The 21,331-nt window shown below is 41.7% G+C and overlaps 3 protein-coding genes across 3 annotated transcripts in view; 1 reads left to right on the top strand and 2 right to left on the bottom strand.

Annotated features, from left to right (window-relative positions):
- LOC137293752 (ribosomal protein S6 kinase delta-1-like) overlaps positions 1–10,959 on the bottom strand; it is a 32,768-nt gene extending 21,809 nt beyond the window's left edge. Inside the window, exons 1-3 of the mRNA XM_067824464.1 lie at positions 10,686–10,959; positions 9,674–9,709; positions 4,662–4,779 (exon numbers count right to left, since the gene is read on the bottom strand). Of these exons, the coding sequence (XP_067680565.1) occupies positions 4,662–4,779; positions 9,674–9,709; positions 10,686–10,781 (250 nt within the window). The 5' untranslated portion in view covers positions 10,782–10,959. The remainder of the gene's footprint in view (positions 1–4,661; positions 4,780–9,673; positions 9,710–10,685) is intronic.
- A 174-nt stretch (positions 10,960–11,133) lies between these two features.
- Positions 11,134–13,852, top strand: LOC137294034 (ADP-ribosylation factor-like protein 2). The gene is made up of 5 exons (XM_067824957.1): positions 11,134–11,310; positions 11,820–11,930; positions 12,367–12,529; positions 13,122–13,202; positions 13,359–13,852. Exons 1-5 carry the CDS (start codon positions 11,246–11,248, stop codon positions 13,491–13,493), a joined length of 555 nt encoding a protein of 184 aa, XP_067681058.1. The 5' UTR covers positions 11,134–11,245; the 3' UTR covers positions 13,494–13,852.
- Positions 13,802–19,554, bottom strand: LOC137294033 (uncharacterized). The gene is made up of 7 exons (XM_067824956.1): positions 19,402–19,554; positions 19,150–19,246; positions 18,550–18,849; positions 17,888–18,055; positions 17,172–17,324; positions 16,794–16,928; positions 13,802–15,711 (listed from the first exon to the last, which is right to left on the bottom strand). The coding sequence occupies exons 1-7, from the start codon at positions 19,542–19,544 to the stop codon at positions 15,580–15,582; spliced, it is 1,128 nt and encodes a 375-aa protein (XP_067681057.1). The 5' UTR covers positions 19,545–19,554; the 3' UTR covers positions 13,802–15,579.
- Positions 19,555–21,331: the final 1,777 nt, after the last annotated feature.

The following is a 21,331-nucleotide window of genomic DNA, read 5'->3' as shown; positions in this document are numbered from 1 at the left end:
AGGCAGTAACACCATAGTAACTAGACAGTAACACCACAGTAACTAGGTAGTAACACCACAGTATCTAGGCAGTAACACCAGAGTAACAAGGTCGTAACACTACAGTAACTAGGTAGTAACACTACAGTAACTAGGTCGTAACACCACAGTATCTAGGTAGTAACACCACAGTATTTAGGTAGCAACACCACAGTAACTAGGTAGTAACATCACAGTAACTAGGTAGTAACACCACAGTAACTAGGTAGTAACACCACAGTATCTAGGCAGTAACACCACAGTATCTAGGCAGTAACACCACAGAATCTAGGTAGTAACACTACAGTAACTAGGTAGTAACACCACAGTAACTAGGTAGTAACACCACAGTATCTAGGCAGTAACACCAGAGTAACTAGGTAGTAACACCACAGTAACTAGGCAGTAACACCACAGTCACTAGGTAGTAACACCACAGTATCTAGGCAGTAACACCAGAGTAACAAGGTCGTAACACCACAGTCACTAGGTAGTAACACCATAGTAACTAGGTAGTAACACCATAGTAACAAGATAGTAACACCAGAGTAGCTAGGTAGTCACACTATAGTAGCTAGGTAGTAACACCAGAGTAACTAGGTAGTAACACTACGGTAACCAGGTAGTAACACCACAGTAACTAGGTAGTAACACCACAGTATCTAGGTAGCAACACCATAGTAACTAGACAGTAACACCACAGTAACTAGGTAGTAACACCACAGTAACTAGGTAGTAACACCACAGTAACTAGGCAGTAACACCATAGTAACTAGACAGTAACACCACAGTAACTAGGTAGTAACACCACAGTATCTAGGTAGTAACACCAGAGCAACAAGGTCGCAACACCACAGTAACTAGGTAATAACACCACAGTAACTAGGTAGTAACACCACAGTAACTAGGCAGTAACACCATAGTAACTAGACAGTAACACCACAGTAACTAGGTAGTAACACCACAGTAACTAGGTAGTAACACTACAGTAACTAGGCAGTAACACCAGAGTAACTAGACAGTAACACCACAGTAACTAGGTAGTAACACTACAGTAACTAGGTCGTAACACCACAGTATCTAGGTAGTAACACCACAGTATTTAGGTAGCAACACCACAGTAACTAGGTAGTAACATCACAGTAACTAGGTAGTAACACCACAGTAACTAGGTAGTAACACCACAGTATCTAGGCAGTAACACCACAGTATCTAGGCAGTAACACCACAGTATCTAGGTAGTAACACCACAGTAACTAGGTAGTAACACCACAGTAACTAGGTAGTAACACCACAGTATCTAGGCAGTAACACCAGAGTAACTAGGTAGTAACACCACAGTATCTAGGCAGTAACACCACAGTCACTAGGTAGTAACACCACAGTATCTAGGCAGCAACACCAGAGTAACAAGGTCGTAACACCATAGTAACTAGGTAGTAACACCATAGTAACTAGGTAGTAACACCACAGTAACTAGGTAGTAACACCACAGTAACTAGGTAGTAAGACCACAGTATCTAGGTAGTAAGACCACAGTATCTAGGTAGTAACACCATAGTAACTAGACAGAAACACCACAGTAACTAGGTAGTAACACCACAGTAACTAGGCAGTAACACCAGAGTAACAAGGTCGTAACACCATAGTAACTAGGTAGTAACACCACAGTAACTAGGCAGTAACACCACAGTAACTAGGTAGTAACACCACAGTAACTAGGTAGTAACACCACAGTCACTAGGTAGTAACACCACAGTATGTAGGCAGTAACACCAGAGTAACAAGGTCGTAACACCATAGTAACTACGTAGTAACACCATAGTAACTAGGTAGTAACACCACAGTAACTAGGTAGTAACACCACAGTAACTAGGTAGTAACACCACAGTATCTAGGTAGTAACACCATAGTAACTAGACAGAAACACCACAGTAACTAGGTAGTAACACCACAGTAACTAGGCAGTAACACCACAGTAACTAGGCAGTAACACCATAGTAACTAGACAGTAACACCACAGTAACTAGGTAGTAACACCACAGTATCTAGGCAGTAACACCAGAGTAACAAGGTCGTAACACCAGAGTAACTAGGTAGTAACACTACAGTAATTAGGTCGTAACACCACAGTATCTAGGTAGCAACACCACAGTATTTAGGTAGTAACACCACAGTAACTAGGTAGTAACACCACAGTAACTAGGTAGTAACACCAGAGTAACAAGGTCGTAACACCACAGTAACTAGGTAGTAACACCACAGTAACTAGGTAGTAACACCACAGTAACTAGGTAGTAACACCACAGTAACTAGGTAGTAACACCACAGTAACTAGGTAGTAACACCACAGTATCTAGGCAGTAACACCACAGTATCTAGGTAGTAACACCACAGTATCTAGGTAGTAACACCACAGTAACTAGGTAGTAACACCACAGTATCTAGGCAGTAACACCAGAGTAACTAGGTAGTAACACCACAGTCACTAGGTAGTAACACCACAGTAACTAGGCAGTAACACCAGAGTAACTAGGTAGTAACACCACAGTAACTAGGCAGTAACATCACAGTCACTAGGTAGTAACACCAGAGTATCTAGGTAGTAACACCACAGTAACTAGGTAGTAACACCACAGTATCTAGGCAGTAACACCAGAGTAACTAGGTAGTAACACCACAGTAACTAGGCAGTAACACCACAGTCACTAGGTAGTAACACCACAGTATCTAGGCAGTAACACCATAGTAACTAGGTAGTAACACCACAGTAACTAGGTAGTAACACCACAGTATCTAGGCAGTAACACCAGAGTAACAAGGTCGTAACACCATAGTAACTAGGTAGTAACACCATAGTAACTAGGTAGTAACACCACAGTAACTAGGTAGTAACACCACAGTAACTAGGTAGTAACACCACAGTATCTAGGTAGTAACACCATAGTAACTAGACAGAAACACCACAGTAACTAGGTAGTAACACCACAGTAACTAGGTAGTAACACCACAGTAACTAGGCAGTAACACCATAGTAACTAGACAGTAACACCACAGTAACTAGGTAGTAACACCACAGTATCTAGGCAGTAACACCAGAGTAACAAGGTCGTAACACCAGAGTAACTAGGTAGTAACACTACAGATATTAGGTCGTAACACCACAGTATCTAGGTAGCAACACCACAGTATCTAGGCAGTAACACCATAGTAACTAGGTAGTAACACCACAGTAACTAGGCAGTAACATCACAGTCACTAAGTAGTAACACCACAGTATCTAGGCAGTAACACCAGAGTAACAAGGTCGTAACACCATAGTAACTAGGTAGTAACACCATAGTAACTAGGTAGTAACACCACAGTAACTAGGTAGTAACACCACAGTATCTAGGCAGTAACACCAGAGTAACAAGGTCGTAACACCACAGTAACTAGGTAGTAACACCACAGTAACTAGGTAGTCACACTATAGTAGCTAGGTACTAACACCACAGTAACTAGGTACGCAACACTGTTTGAAAGGCAGAGACCATCCAGCGGGTGTGGATAGGTTTCATGACACTTTCATGGAGATCAACAGCTTTGCCGACACTGACTAAAGTGGTCCTTCATCAGTGCCAATTTATTAGAGTCAGTCCATTTAATTTAATCCTTTTGAACTGTTTTAAGCTTATCTGGCCTATGCAGCAAGTGTTGTTTTTAGGAAAACATCACTGATTGCATACATGCGGAAGTACTCCACAGAATGGTGTTCAAGATTAGCAGCAAACTTTAATATGTGATCGGATTTACTTCACATAAAACTTTCAGATGCAAGTAAGCTTTGAAACTGTCAAACTAAACTATTTTTTGAGAATTAGGCAAGTCGCAAAAATATTGTGATGTAAAAACGTCTGTTGGTCATCACACGCAAAAATATCATGATGCAAAAATTTTGTGATTTACAGTAGTTCATACAAAATAAAACAAGCTGAAGTAGTTTCTGACAATAAACTTGAAACCCAGATCAAGTTAGTTTAATTGCTATCAGGGGCAGGTAACTTTGTATCCAAGGGAAAGATTCTGGTAGTTGCTGTATTTTGCAATGCACACATATCAACAGAAGTCAATTCTAGATAACATACTGCACCTGGTAAAACATCAGTGCATCAATGGTATTTATTTTCTACCAACGATTACTTGCTATCGGAAACTCAACAACTGCAATGCATTGATAGTTTGATGCATCGTTACATCCCTACTATGTACATAGCAACTATATGGCATCTACATGTATCTACACAGTCACTACATAACATTTACATACTACCTACATAATATATACAAAGCAAGCATTGATTGTTTTTCCTACAACTGAAAATTTTTACTTGCTGACTCCCTGTTACAAATACAGTCAGGAGATTGTAAAGTCTTCACTTTAAAGTTGCAAAGTCATAGTATAGCATCTACTTTTATAAAACTCATCTTTATTTTTACTAAAAGATAACTATATCTTGTTTACACAGTAACTAATTTTGTCATGGTACTTACTGTGATGACAGGGCACCAGAAAAATTGAAATCAGTTGTATCTTAACAACATCAACCATTGCCTTAAAAAGCTCAATGAAATTTTTTGCCCATAGAATAGTGCAGTCTTACCAAACAGTTTGGGTTTAGCAAACTGTGGAAATTCCTCCCGTCTGTGAAGTGCCTTGTGGAGACTAGACATAGCTTTGTGAAGCTGCTTGAAATCATTGTAGCGTTTCCAGATGATTGTCTGCCAAACCAAACCAGAAACAGCTAACATTAAACACACACAAATGATGATTATGCTAAAATGTCCCACCCACATGCTGCTGTCCTTACAAGCACAGCGTTCCCGTTAACCGGTAAATTCTGGTATATGACCGGTAAAATTTGACAAGGACCGGTAAATATAATGTCCACCAGTCCCAATGACCGGCAGTATCAATTTGAGAGCTCACATTAAAAATCCATCCTAAATCTTCTTTGAATAAAATGCATCGGAGTTTTAAAATAAAGTATTACTCAACTGACGTTGTTTGTTGTAAAAACGAAACTGGGTTTCCCACTATACTATTTTTAGATCATAGTAGCCTGTGTAACCCCGAACCAAAACATTTCTTTATACATTCAACGTTGCTTTGAGGTTATTAACACAAGCATGGCGGCCAAGCAAACGTATTTGAACTTTTTCTTCTGGGGCAAAGCAGGGACTGATACGGGTAAAAGGAAAACCAGTCATGTACAAAAAAAATGTACTGATGGACAATCTGAACAGGAGTCTGGTAAAAAAATAAAAACCATGTCTAAAAAAACAACACTCAAGGAGGACTGGCTGAATGAGTTTCAGTGGTTGCGTTATGGGGATGGCGAAAAATGTACTGCAGAATATGTGAGGCAGCATCAAAAACAAATGGCCTTACAAAAGGCTGCATTAATATGCAGAAGTCTGCAATGAAAGAACATAGAGACAAACAGTAAAAATATGAATGCGCACATGACAGCGGCTAAAGAAAGACGGATGATACGTTAACAGCTATGGTCATGATGATGAGAACAGGTCTGTTTATAGCGCAGAAATTTATTCCTGCAAGTAAATTCGAACAAACCTGTAGAGGTTGTAGCCAAGAGCAGGTAACTCTTCAGACTATAGCCTTCAGCAAAACACTTCTGTTCTGTAACCAATACAGACAGAATGTGGGGAGGTGGGTGGCCTTACCCCAAGGAGGACTCTATTCAAAGAATCTGCAACCTCTACAGGTTTGTTCGATTCTTTTTCATAGAGATCTTCCTTGGGGTACTTATAAGCATAAGACAGACTCCTAAAGACTGATCTTAGGGAGAGGCATTCTGTCTGCTCATAAACCTGACATAAGATTATAAGCTTTATTACAAACTGAAAGTAACAAGGACTCAAACTTACCTGGTCACGTGACCTTCTGTGCCTTGCAGCGGGGGTGCGGACCAGGGCCAGGCTAGTACATGGTCTAACCCTACCATTCTACAAGAAAGCCGTAGGGTGCCTATAAAAATTGCCCCCCGCCTTTTTTTCCCCCAAAAACGGGAGCCAGGACAGGCGACTGATATATCTAGTTCAATTCTCAGGCACCGGCCAACGTGCTATGGAAGGACTCAGACAGTCTAGACCAGTAATGAAAAAATACCACCACCATAATAGAGCCCACCACCGGGATAAAAGATGGAAAGTATAAAGTAAGAGACTGCCACCAGTCTACTTGTTGCAGCTACAAAGTTAAATGATTGTTCATCAATTGTGAGGATAGCTCAATCGGCTAGGCCACTCGTGCCCTGCCCACTGGTGAGAACTGACTGGCCAAACCGAGCATGCTCGCTTGACAGTCTGTCTAACTGGCAATGACGGATGAACGTGCTCGGTTGGCCCCAAGTAGCCGCGGTGCAGATCTCCTCAATGGGCAAGGCAGGTGCATATGCCTTAGACGTCGCCACAGCCCTAACCAAATGAGCTTTCAAACCCTCAGGGGGTATACGACCTTTCGAGGTGTATCCCATACAAATGGCAGAGACAAGCCACCTAGATATGGTCTGCTTGTTCGCCGGAAGGCCAGCCTTGCCACCATAACACCATTCTTCCTAATGTCTTTTGTTTGTTTGATATAAGCCTTAAGGGTCTTACGGACATCTAAGACATGAACACGTCGAAGAGAGGTACCGGGCGGTGAAGGCTGTGTGAAAACAGGGAGCTCAATAGGCGCTGTTATGTGAAAGGTGCTATCTCTCTTAGGACGGTAAGTATCTGGCAATCGAATGCACACTCTGTCTTTGTGGAACACTGTTACTTCAGGGTTGGCGGACATAGCATGTATGTCGCCTACCTGCCTGCCAGAGGTTACCGCCACAAGAAAAGCAGTCTTCCATGTCAATAGCTGGAGGGAAAGAGCCGACAGGTTGTGAAAAAGAGGACCGGACAACCAATCAAGAATGACTGGCAAGTCACACGGGGGGACTAATCCGCCGGGACGGACGAATTCTGTCCACACCTGCAAGGAAGCGCTGAACTAGAGGGTGCTGCCCCAATAATGCACCGTCAACAGGAATGTGGAAGGCAGAGATTGCCATGGAGTACCCTCTAACTGTAGAAGCAGCCAGAACAGCTTCCAGCTCAGATTGTAGAAACTCCAACACAGATACTAGATCTGCAGAAAAGGGACCGAGAATCCCAATGTCGACACACCAGTGCGCATAACAGGCCCATCTATCCTCATATTGAACGTTTATCGAATCCCTCCGCGAAACCAGAATTGTGTCTGCAACTGATGCAGGAATTCCTCTCGCATGGAGGCGACTCCGGACAGCAGCCAAGCCACCCACTGAATCCTGGGATTCGGTTGCGGCGCTCCGTTCTGGGATAGTAAGTCCGGTCGAAAGGGTAATAGCACACGAGGCTGAGCCAGAAACCTGAGAATTACTGGAAACCAGCTTTGAGCCGACCAAAGCAGTGCCAGAAGCACAAGTAGTCGAGCCGGTTGTGCGGCCAGCTGCGAGAGGACTCATGAGATCAGAGGAACTGGTGGGAACGCCAACAGCACTCTGTCTGTCCAATCGAGCAGAAAGGCGTCGTTGGCTATCGCTCTCGGATCCAGTATCCTTGAGCAAAACACAGGAATCTGATTCGTCGCCCCTGAGGCAAACAGATCTACCTGGAACGACCCGAACAACTGGGAAATATTCCCGAATATCCCCCGATGCAGCATCCACTCGTGTGGTGCTAGTATACATCTCGGCAGCGCATCTCTGCAAACGTTGTCTATGCCCTGGAGATAGACGGGGAGCACCCGAATGTCAAACTGATCGCACCACAGTAGGAACTGCCACGCCTCCTGAAGCAGGGACGGAGACACTGTGCTGCCTTGCTTCAGGATATATGTCATAGCGGTCTGGTTGTCCATCTCTAGACGAACCCCGCACAGACTCCACGAAGCTCTCGAACACATTGATGTGTAAGGTAACTTCGTCCTCGGCCCAACGGCCCGAGACTGATAGTTCACCCAGGACGCGTGTCGGTGTCACTAAGGGGATCCCCCTGGACAGGTTTCCGACTTCCGTCCACCACCCCAGGCGAGGAATCAACCAAGCGGGAGTCTTGAGAACAGTCTCGTAGCTCACCGAATGGGACCACAACTGTGCTAACGCCTGTTGAATGGGTCGCATCCTCAACCTCGCACGTCAGACCACGTCCACTGTAGCCGCCATAGTGCCCAGCAAATGAAGCCAAGTTCTTGCTGTGGCCCTGGGGGACTCGAGGAACTGAAGTACAGCCCTCTGAACTTTGAAGATACGATCTGGGGCCAGGGAAACAATCCCCTGTGCCATGTTGAACCGTGCCCCCAAGAACACCAAATCCTGCATGAGGATCAGGTCTGATTTCTTGAGATTGATTATCCAGCCGGGCTTCAACAGGATGTCCGTCTCCTGCTGTGTGGTATCGTGTGATAACAGGAGCCCGAGGGCCTCAAAAGTTAATCGTCCAGGTACGGGTGACAACACCTGCCCTGTGACCTGGCTAGCTGAGCTGGGATCAACAAAAGTTTGGTGAACACCCTCAGCGCTGTGGAGATGCTGAAGGGTAGAACCCAAAACTGATAACACTTCCCGTCGAACGAAAACTGATGTTTTTTGTTTTGTACATATTTTTATTTAAAAAACATGGTTACAACTGTTGCAAGAATTTAAAGAACATTTAAATGCTTATAAGTACCCCAAGGAGGATCTCTATGAAAAAGAATTTCAAGTATTTTGGAATTGTAAAAACAAAATGGGTGTCAGTCACTCAGCAGTGTAGCCTACTCTGATGGTGAATCAGTCGATGAAATGGAGACTGCTCTTGCAGACGCTACTCTGGAACTCTCCAAAAGTAAATTCATTGGACTAATAATAGATGAAACTGTTAATATCACGTTCGATAAAATATGTAATGTTTGTTCGGGCTGTGGTTGATGGAAGAACAGAAACTGTTCTTCTAGGAAATTTTATTGTCAGCGGAGGAACTGCCGACTTGATTAGTGAAAAGATATGGGAAATAATGGCTGAAAGCGGAATTAGTTTGAATAAAATTGTAGGCCTCTGTTCAGATGGGGCAAGCATTATGACAGGTGTGAGAAATGGTGTTGGAGTTCGCCTTAAAACAAGTGACTGTCCATGTTTAGTACACGTGCACTGCACTGCGCATAGTGTGGCACTGGCAAAGCTGTCCAAATCTATCTCTGAATATCGCGACACACTGAATGAACTATACACTACATCTCTCCCACCCATAAGCTGCAGTCCTTGCAAGCACCGCACTACATCTCTCCCATCCATACCCTGCAGTCCAAACAAGCACTGCATTACATCTGTCCCACCCACACACTGCAGTCCTTAAAGGCACCGAACTACAACTGTCTCACCCACATGCTGTAGTTCTACCAAGTGCTGCACTACATCTGCCCCCCACACATGCTGCAGTCTTTACAAGCTCCTCACTACATCTGTCCCACCCACATGATGCAGTCCTAACAAGCACAGCACCATATCTGCCCAACCCACATGCAGCAGTCCTAACAAGCACTGCACTACATCTGTTATATGTACTGCATTAGAACTGTTTTCTTCAAACCAAACACTCTCACCTCCTTTAAACATTCAGGGCAGCTTATCGGGAACACCTGAAAACACAAAAGTTCTGATAAAAAAAACCCACTGACATAGCAGGGTGATGAATGTATGAGAGAGTATGTGAACAGCATTCATGATAACATGGTTTCAAGCAGCCCTTCACCTGGATGTGTCCCAATAATGTAATTGTTGTAACTCATCTCACAGCAACATGCAACATCTGATCTCAGCAAACATGAGTATATATACACCTTATCAAGAACGATCACCCAATCTAAACATTTGGGTGCTGAGGGCCTTTAGAAAATCTTCACAGGCTTGACCTGTTGGTACATACAGTTAACATGTAGATGTATGCATGGATGGTATTTTCTCCACCAGACTCAAGCTTAATAAAGGTGAACAAAGTTCAATCAAAATATACTGGGAAATGATTTAAAACTACCAACAATTTACTGCACTTTACCGGGCTAAGTGTTTGAGATTAATTAGCGCTGCTTGGGCTTGAACTCTTTGATGGATTACTCACTACCTTGGGACCATCACAGTTAATGAGTGCTCGTTAAATGAGTCATTTGCATCCTAACCCTAAGGATAATAAAGGTTCCCTAACCCTTAGGATCGGAAAGGGTTGTTTGACTCTAAACATGGGTCAGCTCCCTACGGATCGTTAAGAGTATCTAACCCTAAATCCTAAGGATGGCTGACTGGCAGTGATGGGATAAGGAGCAATTACGCAATATAGTGAGACAGTGCTATTACGCCCCTCAGCGAGCCACGAGGGCCACACCTGCTAAAATGCACTCTAGCTGAAAAGGAAAAGAAACCCTAACAGTGATCTGAAACCATAACATTAACATACAGTGAGAGTATCTGTGGTACTGGCACAAGCTCAGTCGACTGAAAGCCACCACCAATTTGTGCGAATGTGTAATCTACTGTCTCGATGTGTAAAGTTCACAAGTTTAGAGCTACGTTTGACCCAAACGGTTACTTCTGACTCGCAACAACCCAAATCTTACTTACTTTGCACGTCACTTTGTAAACAGTAAATCCTTTAGGGTGTAGCTGGGGATCTGACACCTCGAAGAACCAAATGTAATCCACTTTGGTAGAAGCCATTGTGCTTATTTATAACTTTTCAGACTTTCCTATATGGTTATTGCATCTAAATGTAAAAACTATACGAAGCGACGTGTCCATGTTGTTTTCTCTTTTCATTCTACACCATATTCTGGTCGAGGTGTCATTTTCGTTAGGTTACACCGGAAGTACAACCCAAACACAAAATGGATCTTTACAAAAACTTTAACTACATTCGTGAATAGAGACAAGGCTTAAAGCGACATCAAACGTGATTATGTTTACAGACAGATAAACAAATCGTGTTACTGTTTGTTACATTTAAATGACAAAGCAAGGCAATGTTGATCTTAAAGAAATTTTATTCCGTATTCCGTATCTGTTTATTTACATACACCCATTTTATTCACTCCTCCAAGTCGAGAGAGTTCTCTTTCAAAATAGCTATGATTCACTAAGAATGACTGAAACTTAGGCGCTATTTATTTTACTTCTAAACAAACATGGGACTGTTGACAATTTTGAAGAAAATGAAGCAGAAGGAAAAAGAAGTTCGTCTGCTTATGTTGTATCCTTTTTGCAATGGCCTAGTTTATGAGTTAGTTTACATCTGACTGAACTTGTCTCATGCCGTTTAAGACGCTTTCGTTGTCTCATGGTCAGTGACACATTGGTAGTTCTGTAAAATTATAAACGTCATTTTACTGCCATAGACATTAACGGAGGGAAGCAAAATGACATGTTTTGCATTGGGATTTGGGAACTGGAGTTACTTTTACCCAAATCTCTCTTGAACGTGTTGCTGCAATATTTGAGACTGCCCTGATTGGATTGGAACCACGGATCCAGCTTCGCTGTCTTCAGATGCTGTCACCACCAGAGGTTAGCCAAAGCCTTACAAGGCACGGATGACATGTGGACTATTACTTTGATATGAATAGCAGTTTTTCGTATTTGAATTGAAAGGAATGAAATGCTAAGGAGTTCCGTCTATGATCAACTTATGTTAATTGGGGGTGATAATTAAGCAGCTATGGAGCTGCAGGCATCTTGTTAAAATTCCTTAACTGAAATCAGAGGTTTAGACAACGCTGGGAAAACTACCATCCTGAAGAAATTCAATGGTGAAGACATTGACACAATATCTCCAACACTTGGCTTCAATATCAAGACATTGGAACACCGAGGGTAGGCGTATCTGAAATACTTTGTCTTTATTACCTAACGATTATAGCAGAAAACTTAGACTGCAATCTTGTAGTTTTCATTTGTGTATGGATCACTGATTGTAAAGTGCAAAAAAGCTGTAATTTGTGTTGCATAGTTGGATTATAGCCTCACCTTCATTCATTATGTATTTGCACTGTAACTGTGATTACAGATTTTACAAGGGGATAATGATGATGTTTTGGCACTTTTTGCTCTTGTATGTCATCATACCTTAAAATGAATTAATCCTTATATACTGAACTAAACCCACCCACTCACTCCAGTGTTTTGAGGGACATTTTGTCCTACCATATATTCTTCTGGTCCAGAGATTTGTTTCCATGGCAGTTGTATAAGTTTAAGTTGGTTGTTGAATGAATTGGTGTGGAGTCATGAATGTATTGTTTCATTCCAGGTTTAAACTAAATGTCTGGGATGTGGGTGGACAGAAATCTTTGCGCTCGTACTGGCGAAACTACTTTGAGAGCACTGATGGCCTGATCTGGGTGGTGGACAGTGCTGACAGGATGAGGCTGCAGGACTGTAAGCAGGAACTACAGGCACTGCTCCTGGAGGAGGTAAGTGGAAGATCTGCTTCTGGATAATTTACTGGAGCATGTGGCAGCTTTGTATAGGAGGTTGAAACTTGGGATAGATGACTGGTGTATGTAGATGCTTTGGATGGGTTACTTTATTATGTAGAGGCTTTGGGTAGGCTGCTAGTGTATGGAGAGGCTTGGGATGGGCAACTGGGGTATGCAGAGATATTGCCTCTTAGCAGTAGTAATCCAAATTGTGACTAGATCTAGGCAGGTATAATGATCATCACAGACACAATGATGGTCATCTGATGACCTGACGACTTGAGGTGAGAGGCAAGAGTTAAGTACGCTTGCACACCTACAAAAACAATGCTGGAACATTTCACAGGACTTTCTGTGATGGATGATTCTGAAATAAGCTGCTAGTAGCACTAAATGCAGTACAAGTCTGCCCCTTAAACCCCACTGTCTCATACTGAACCTACAGACACAACTTATATTAGTTGAAACATATTACTGAGTTGTTCACAGTGGGTGGTTTATAAACGATTTCAACTGTGTTTTATGTTGTCAGTTTTGTTTCAGCATGTATGTTTTCTTCGTGTACATGTCATTTTGTGTATTTCAGAGACTTGCTGGAGCAACTCTTCTGGTATTTGCAAATAAGCAGGACTTGCCCGGTGCACTGACTTCAGATGAAATCCGGGCGGTACGTATGACCTCTCTCATGTGTTGTCATCATCTCTATGCTGTAAGTGACGGCAGAATCATGCTTATTGAATACAAGAATAGTCCACGGTAATTGACATGGGCATTATTTGTGTTGTCACTTGATACCATGGTTACTGGTGTTTTTGTGTATCAGGCTCTGGAGCTGGACGACATCAAGACACATCACTGGCTGATTCAAGACTGCAGTGCAGTGACAGGCGAACACCTTCTGGAAGGGATCGACTGGGTCATTGACGATATTGCCTCACGAATCTTCACCATGGACTGAGAGAGCTACTGTGATAAACTTACCCTACATTATTGAATCATTACAGTGGTCAGACGTCCTGCTGTTAGGCAAGATGAGCTGGACTGAGAGTGATGAGGACCCTGATATCTGGCTGTTCTTCGAATGCACGCCTCTCATTGACTGCAAATACTACCATACTGTTGACCACATGTTAATTCTGTCTAATCATCTTTGTCAATGTCAGTGAGTCTGGTCCAGGGTGTGGACAGTTTCGTCTGTTGCTAGTGAAGGTTTCTATCCTGTTGCGATATCAGTCTAACTGAAGCAGTACAGATCAGCTGCACCACTCATCATCATCATATTTATTGAGCAAGAAGACATTAAAGTTTCTTCAGATATTTTTGTCTTTTTTTTTCCAAAAACACCATTCATATAAATCACTGCATTTAGTGAGTTTTGACTCAGCAGAGACACAGACACTCATGCACAGTTGTTTTTCAACCTTTTGTGTATGTCACCCAATACGCTACAAAGTACTGATCAGCAGAGATGAGGAGCAGTTAACAGGTGAGGTTGTGGGAGCTCACATCCCAGTATACCAGTCATACCACAGCAGCTTCCTCACCTCACGAGCCATCTGCCCCTTTCACAAAACTCTCAGACAGCTATGACAATCTAACTCAATGTACAGTAAAGAAGGCAGGAATGGTACCATGTCATCTATTTGAACCCACACAGTAACGTGGACCTAGTCCAGCACAGGTCAGATACAATGTTGTGGTTTTAGTACAATGTAGAATATATACTCAAAGATAAAAGACTTTGTGCTATGGGTTTTCCTCACAATTGAAAATATGTACTTTTAGATTTGAAGAAGGAAATAAGTTTAAGAAAAAGCTTCAATATAATCAAACCACCAAATGTCACCAGTACTGTTTATCTTTTAGAAGAAATGTATGTCCCTGGGGTGGAAAAAATCCCATCATGCGAAGCCCGAAACAAGTCAGTTTTCATCTTGGGCAATCAAATAATGGCATCTTACTTGTCCATGGTCTACTAGATAATTTCCACTTATGGTTTCAAAGTGCAAATAAACTTGGATTTCATTTCATATCTGCTCAAAATGCAGCTAATGGATTTTGCAATAATAATTAAGTACAGTTCTATTTCTTTGCTATTTATCACTCTTGATTATGTCATAAATCAAGGCAAGTGGAAAATTAGTTGGGACAGGTTACTTTCTGCAAGTCACTTGCCCTGTGGCAAGTGGCTTTTATAAAAAAAATTTGAACCCCTGTGTCCTCTACAAAAGGCTTATCACGTTATTGCAAGTCAGGCAATTATTGGATGGGAAACACACCATACCAATTTGTAATGTTTTGAGTTTCCACTATGCTACTCTAGAAGTGACATGATAAGCCATAGGAATGTTTGACCCTGGTACAATGCAGCTCGACATCACCTCTTATCATGGCTGACAAACCCTGACATCCCGTGCCAAGACATACAGACTTGAACAATGCAGTGGATCTGCTAGTGCATTTCCTGGCAACCAACGTCTCAGCATCTACAGCATCCCTATGATGCACCCTGCCAGCAGGACAACTGTGACCTCAGAACATCCATCTGGAGGTCACCAAGTATGCAGAAGACATCTGTGATGGACAGCACATCAGTGGAACATTGCTGGAGGTGTACAGCAGTATTGGACTTGGACCATGCTTATGAGCAGCTCCAGCCTGCAAGATCCCTGATCAGTTGACAATTATAAAGGGAACAACATTCATGATGTCTTCCCAATCATCCAACACTCTGGCAACATCCATCCTCGGATATGGATATGAATTTCCCAGATCTCTCTCCATGAGGCAAGGTGTTAGTCATTCACGTATACACGCAAGTCTCTCACATGACATTCATGTATACACACAAGTCTGTCACATGACATTCATTTGCGTATAGCAGAAGTACTTCATATCAACAGTACTTAGACACCATTCTTTCAGACTTGTTCTTTCCTTGTCACTGTGACAACAGTAAACGTTGACTGATCCTCTTTCAGCATTTTTATGTCACAATGTCACTTTGCATATTCCCCCACCTGGCAGTACATTACTGAATGGTATCAAGGGAGTATTTTCATAGCATGCACAGAGTTATCTAGACAACCAACTATGGCTTCTGGAACTCCATCATTGTCAATGTCTGCCACAACCAGGGAGTTGATCCAGTCTGGTGTCTGGAACTCAGCCACCAGCTGAAACAGGAATAACGTTACATTAACACATGGATATCCACTGACCATATTAGAATGCATATCCATAGAAATAGAATGAAAATCAAAATACTGTTTATTCATGATATGACCCCTGGTTTGTTTTCATATCCCAGATTTCAAGCCTCCAATGTTTTTTAGTCTTGAGTATATTTTATTGGAGTGTACAATAATCCATATATAACAATGACTGACTTCAGTAAATTCAGATGAAAGGTTAGTTCTGTGCAAACTCTGGACCAAAAGCTCCAATGTAGAGCAGATTCATTATTTTTCGCACAAGAAAGAATTGTTTTCAGTGTATGAAATAGCATCTGCCTGGTGGCCCGCTGCTTGCTAGTTACATAGAGGGTTTACAACTTTATGTGGGCCAATACATTTTCCACGGATATATATATTTCCCTTGTCATTGATTGCGGCTGGTATTTCGAAAACAGTTTACAATTGTGGTAGCTAGAGGATGCCTGTATATATAGTTCATGATCAATCAAACCATTCCACAGATAACTTCCACTGATAAGCCTAGACTTCTATCTAACACTAAACATGATTGGTCTAGAGAATGCTTTCAGTGACCACATTGTATTTGTTAAATTTGCTGTTGTGTTACTTTTCACAAGGAGAGTTTCAAATCCCCTGTGCTCATTGCATGAAGAACATGTAGATAACTTTCTTGCCAAAGATGCTGACCATCCTGAGTTTGCCTGTATTTCTGATTTAGATGGCAGTGACACAAAATGAATCAACAGTGACCACCAAGGTATGCTTTGAAAAATTTCATTTTGCATATGTTTAAGTTTACTTCACAACAAATATATCATTAATTACATTATCTTAACACCTTATCTCAGTTTGCTATTAGTAATACACGGCTGGTTACTAGTTAACAGGACCAGCAACATTTTTCAGTTATCTGCCGTGTGGTATTTTAGGAGTTTCATACACTGTTGTTTTTCATCAGAAATGGTTACCTTCAGTCTGACAATAACATAAAGGCTAGATACATCCACACAGACAAAAGACCAGACGCTAGATACAGCCACCCACCAAGATCAGAGACTCACCTGACCATCCTGGTAGGCATTGAGGTGGTTGAACTGCCCAGAGCATAGCAGCATGTCCGTTTCCGACTCTGGACGACTCAGCGTGGCGATGTTGTTCACCTTACTCTGGGCATTGGCAAATTCATCCACAGTTATCTGAAACAGATGGGACAACTGCCATTATCTGGTTTAGCAATAACTGCCATCCACTAAAATACTGTAATTTGTCAGCCAACAAAGAGCCAAAAAGCTGACCTTGAAACCTAGTTCCCTTTAATGAGAAAACATAAGATTAAGTTTTCACGTGAAAACATTTATTTGATTACAGAAAAAGCACTTTGATTACAGAAAAAGCACTTATCTCATAAGAGCGGCACAATGCAACATGGGTTGACTTACAGTAAAACTGTGGAGGAGATAGATGGCTCCTGTTTGTGTTCCTAGCGCCACCTGGTGGCAGTGTTTGGAAGTGATTGCAGGAGCGGGAGGAGCATCTTTCCCTGGGGATGAGAGATCCAGCTTGTCTGCTGCCACAAAACGACCTCTACACATCTGACAAAAAACAGTACAGTCACTGGGTTTAAGTTCATGATGTACATGTATGACTGTAAGAGCATACTATGAGTTACAAGTAACATTAACTGGGTGTACTGAGTTACATGTGTCTTTGGCAGGGTGTACAGACACATCTGAGTAATGGTGTGTAAATGTTCCAGTTCCTTGTGTCCTGAACAATGTGTTAGTAACACCTGCAAACTTAATCTTTACAAGATTCAAACCTACAGACTCAAAGTTTCAGTGAACATCTTGATGTTCAGCTTGCTTCCTCCAAGTGGCATCAGTTATCAGTTGGTAGATGATGTCAAGACACAGAGCATTGGTAAGTGTAGAGGCACACAACTGATGTCTTTGGATTTTTTAACAATGGCAAACAGCCAGTCAGAATGATAAATACCTAAATAAATAACTCGCCACAGTGTGTTTGTATAACTTACCACAGTGTGTATTGTATAACTCGCCACTGTGTGTATTGTATAACTCGCCAAAGTGTGTTTTGCATAACTCACCAGAGTGTCTAGTGGGTAACTCACCACAATGTTGAGTGGTTCACTCACCGCAGTGACTGGTGCAGGTGCAGTCAGCACCATGACGACCACGCCCTGGTTGAGGATGAAGATGTGACCAGCGTTATCAGCTACCAGGACGTAGTTGCACTCCCGGCCATGCTGGTCCACTAGCTCTGCTGTCAGTAGTGATGTTACAGTCAGATGAGAAACTGAACTCTGTGAAACAAAATCATAGCTACATCAACATGACTGCAGCACCAACACAGATGTCACACCAACATCATGGCTGCCACATCAACATCACTGCCACACCAACATTCACACTGTACATGCAACTCCTCATAAAAATCGTCATCACTCCCCCTAGCCATGATTTGCTGTTATTCAAAACTACTTAGTTTATTGTTTGCCAGTTAACTGCTCAGTGCTGATTAAATACCTCACCTGCTTTACCTTGTTGTTTAGTCGTTATTAAACACTCATGATTGATGTCTTGATGAAAGTTCCAAACTGAAGTTGCCCCCCTCAAAACATGTCAATGACTCCCTCTCACTACACCAAAGAGTTATGACTCCTAAATTTTCATGCCTAGGGAAAACACTGCAGAAAGGTAAACATCACACTTTCATTTCTTCACAAGACACTGACATCAATCGTAGCTATGTAGCTCAAGGTAAATTGCTGTGACTGTTTCCATATCTGATGCTTACCACAGGGACGCTTGCACTGCTGTTGAGATCAACCCTCCACTGCTCACTAGAGGGCAGCACTGCTGACACCAGTCCCGAGTCATTACACATGACGACAGATGATGTGCCTGCTGTGTCGTGGTATACCTGGAGGGTGTTGATGCTGCAAGGGGAGACGTTCTGACGACTGAGGATCTGCTGGTTACAGATGACTGTCAGGCTGCCCTGTGAGTCACCCACGATCAGATCATTGTTATAGAATTTGGTCATGTCATGAATAACCATGGTCTGAATGGGGCCACTCTTGGTCTCCAAGGTAACCTGAAAATATCAACTGGCTAAATAAGTAAAATCTGGCTCACATTGAGATAAAAGCAGTAAATCATTATGATTTTCTGGATTTGTAAGGATGCCATTGAATAGAATTGCTTCTTGTCTTAAAACAATCCATGTGTCAGGATAGGTCAAAACGCAATCAGTTGTTGCGTAACTGTAGGAAGGTAGTGTACCTGGCCACTAACCCAGCTGGCTGGTGTGATTCTACATAGGTTCTCTGGTTGCCTACCTGTAGGAAGTGAATGTATATATTTGGTGTAATCTTACATAGGTTTTGTTGCCTACCTGTGGGACCTGGGCAGCCAAACTTCCGGATGGTGTGAGGTTGTAGCAGCGCACGATCGCATCCTCTCCGCCCGTGACCAGGGCCATGCCATTCTGTCTGCAACGGAGAAGTGAACATGTAAGCACCACTGACCTTGGGACTGGATAAAACTGTCAGTGACTAACTTCGTCTGTACCATACAGAACTTGTCAAAAAACTTACATATCAATTATCAAATTATTTAACAAAGTAAAACAGCTATTTGTCATCACCTGAAGAGATTGCCAACGCATATGATATTGAAGCTTTCTTTACAATTCAGTTCCCACAATCTTTTTATTTCTACTTTGTCGAGACAGCTCTCTCCATCTTTCTGTTTAAGTCTCATCTTGCCGCTTCCCTTTTTCACTAACATTGTTTCTCGCGCAAAAGAGTTTTAAGGGGAGAATACTCTGATGGACGAGCACATTTACGAGGTGATACTGAAAGAAGCGGCCGGCAAATCTTCTAATACAGCCTGTCATCTTACAACAGACGGGATTTCAGTTCTTTTTTCAGTTTGTTTAATTTGATAGATCCAAGGAGTAAGTTGTTTAACATTTGGTAAGAATTCCACCCAATTGTGGGGATGGTTACGTACAGAAATCTTTCCTTCCTTATTTTGATATTTAATTTTCTGGAGTCTTTGAATTCTTGAACCAACCGTCAGGCTTCATGGGCAAGGTATATGTCATATGTGAAGTTCCCGAACAGTGCTTGGCTTGGACTTCAGAGGAAGGATTTATTTGTATGTATGTCATAGTTTCACTGACGGAGATTCTGTCGGGGTATGCGTACGTCTGTGCGTGAGCGAGAGACAGTGAGATAAGATCGATGAGATAAGATATTTATTCATAGCATTCCATAAGGGGACAGTGGCCATATTCTATTAACTACTAATATAAACATAGTAGATACGAAGACACAGAAGTCCAGACACATTTCACAAATAAGCAATGTACATTATAACACGTATCATGTAGTATAGTGAAATGGAAACAGTATGAGAAGACTATGGTAATACACAGAATTCATTTATGACATATTTTAGAAGTTGTTTCAGGACTTCTGTTTGTAAAATATGTTCAGAACTATTCTTTTCAGAGAGTAGCAAAATCCTTATCATGATTAAAATATTACACATTTCACGCAGACGTTCTTCTCGTGGGGGATGCAGGTTTTGTACATTGTATATATTCCAGTTTCAGTTTTGAGCTTATGATTACTTAAAGGTAGTTAATGAGCTTGGTTTTTACAATAAAACAGATAATTCTCCAGATGACCTGACCAATCTACATATTCTTAATTTGTTTTTTTTAATGTGGGAGAATCACTTAATGAATGCTTGAACATGTCTTCACATTTGGACTGGAGTTTATTCATAGTAGATAAATTATATTTAGTAATGCTCACTATTTCAAAACACCTGCATAACATTATTGGTTCCTTGCGGGTTTTAAACAGTTATGTCGCTATTTTACAGGAACATCGTCACGATGATAAGCACCTGCGGTGTTCCTAGTGAGTGCTTGTATACAACTGTTTTAACTTTCCGTTTTCGTGGAGTTGTATTCACAGATATATGTACCTGTCGACTGTAGCTATTGTTGTTCCTTGTGCCGACCATTTACAGTTTTTGTATTTATTGATTTATTGATTTATTGTTCTGTCCGAGGGTTTATCATGGTTAATGTGTAGATTATTTATGATGCAATATCGGGATATATTGTTCGATAGAATTTGCAATCTGATGACAAGACATCATCAGCAAGTAATAATTTATGCATTTTAATAATATTCAGTTTTACTCCTAGAATTTCCTAGATTAATGTACATGTATATTTTTATAGCGTTGGTGACAATGTACATAATTGTCGAACACCGGTGTATGAAGCAAACGGCATAGACAATCGTTGCTTTTCATTACTTTTAGCTGTCATTTTACATTTGAGTGGACAGTAGCAGGTTACCAATAATTCCAAGCCATTTTAGTTTGATGAGCAACAAATTTCTGTCAACTGTGTCGAAGGTTCATATTTATCAATTCGAGTTTTTAGACCAAAGGTATTATCTGAATTTCTAAAACCATACATAAATGTGTGTAACGCTGTATCCTACATACATGTGTGTGATAACGCATATGCTACATCTACGTCACGAGAT

This window comes from Haliotis asinina, chromosome 8 (genome assembly GCF_037392515.1).
Source record: "Haliotis asinina isolate JCU_RB_2024 chromosome 8, JCU_Hal_asi_v2, whole genome shotgun sequence".
Classification (NCBI taxonomy): Eukaryota; Metazoa; Mollusca; class Gastropoda; order Lepetellida; family Haliotidae; genus Haliotis; species Haliotis asinina.
Note: the sequence above shows the minus strand (reverse complement) of the source record. Positions and strands in the feature narration are given on the sequence as shown.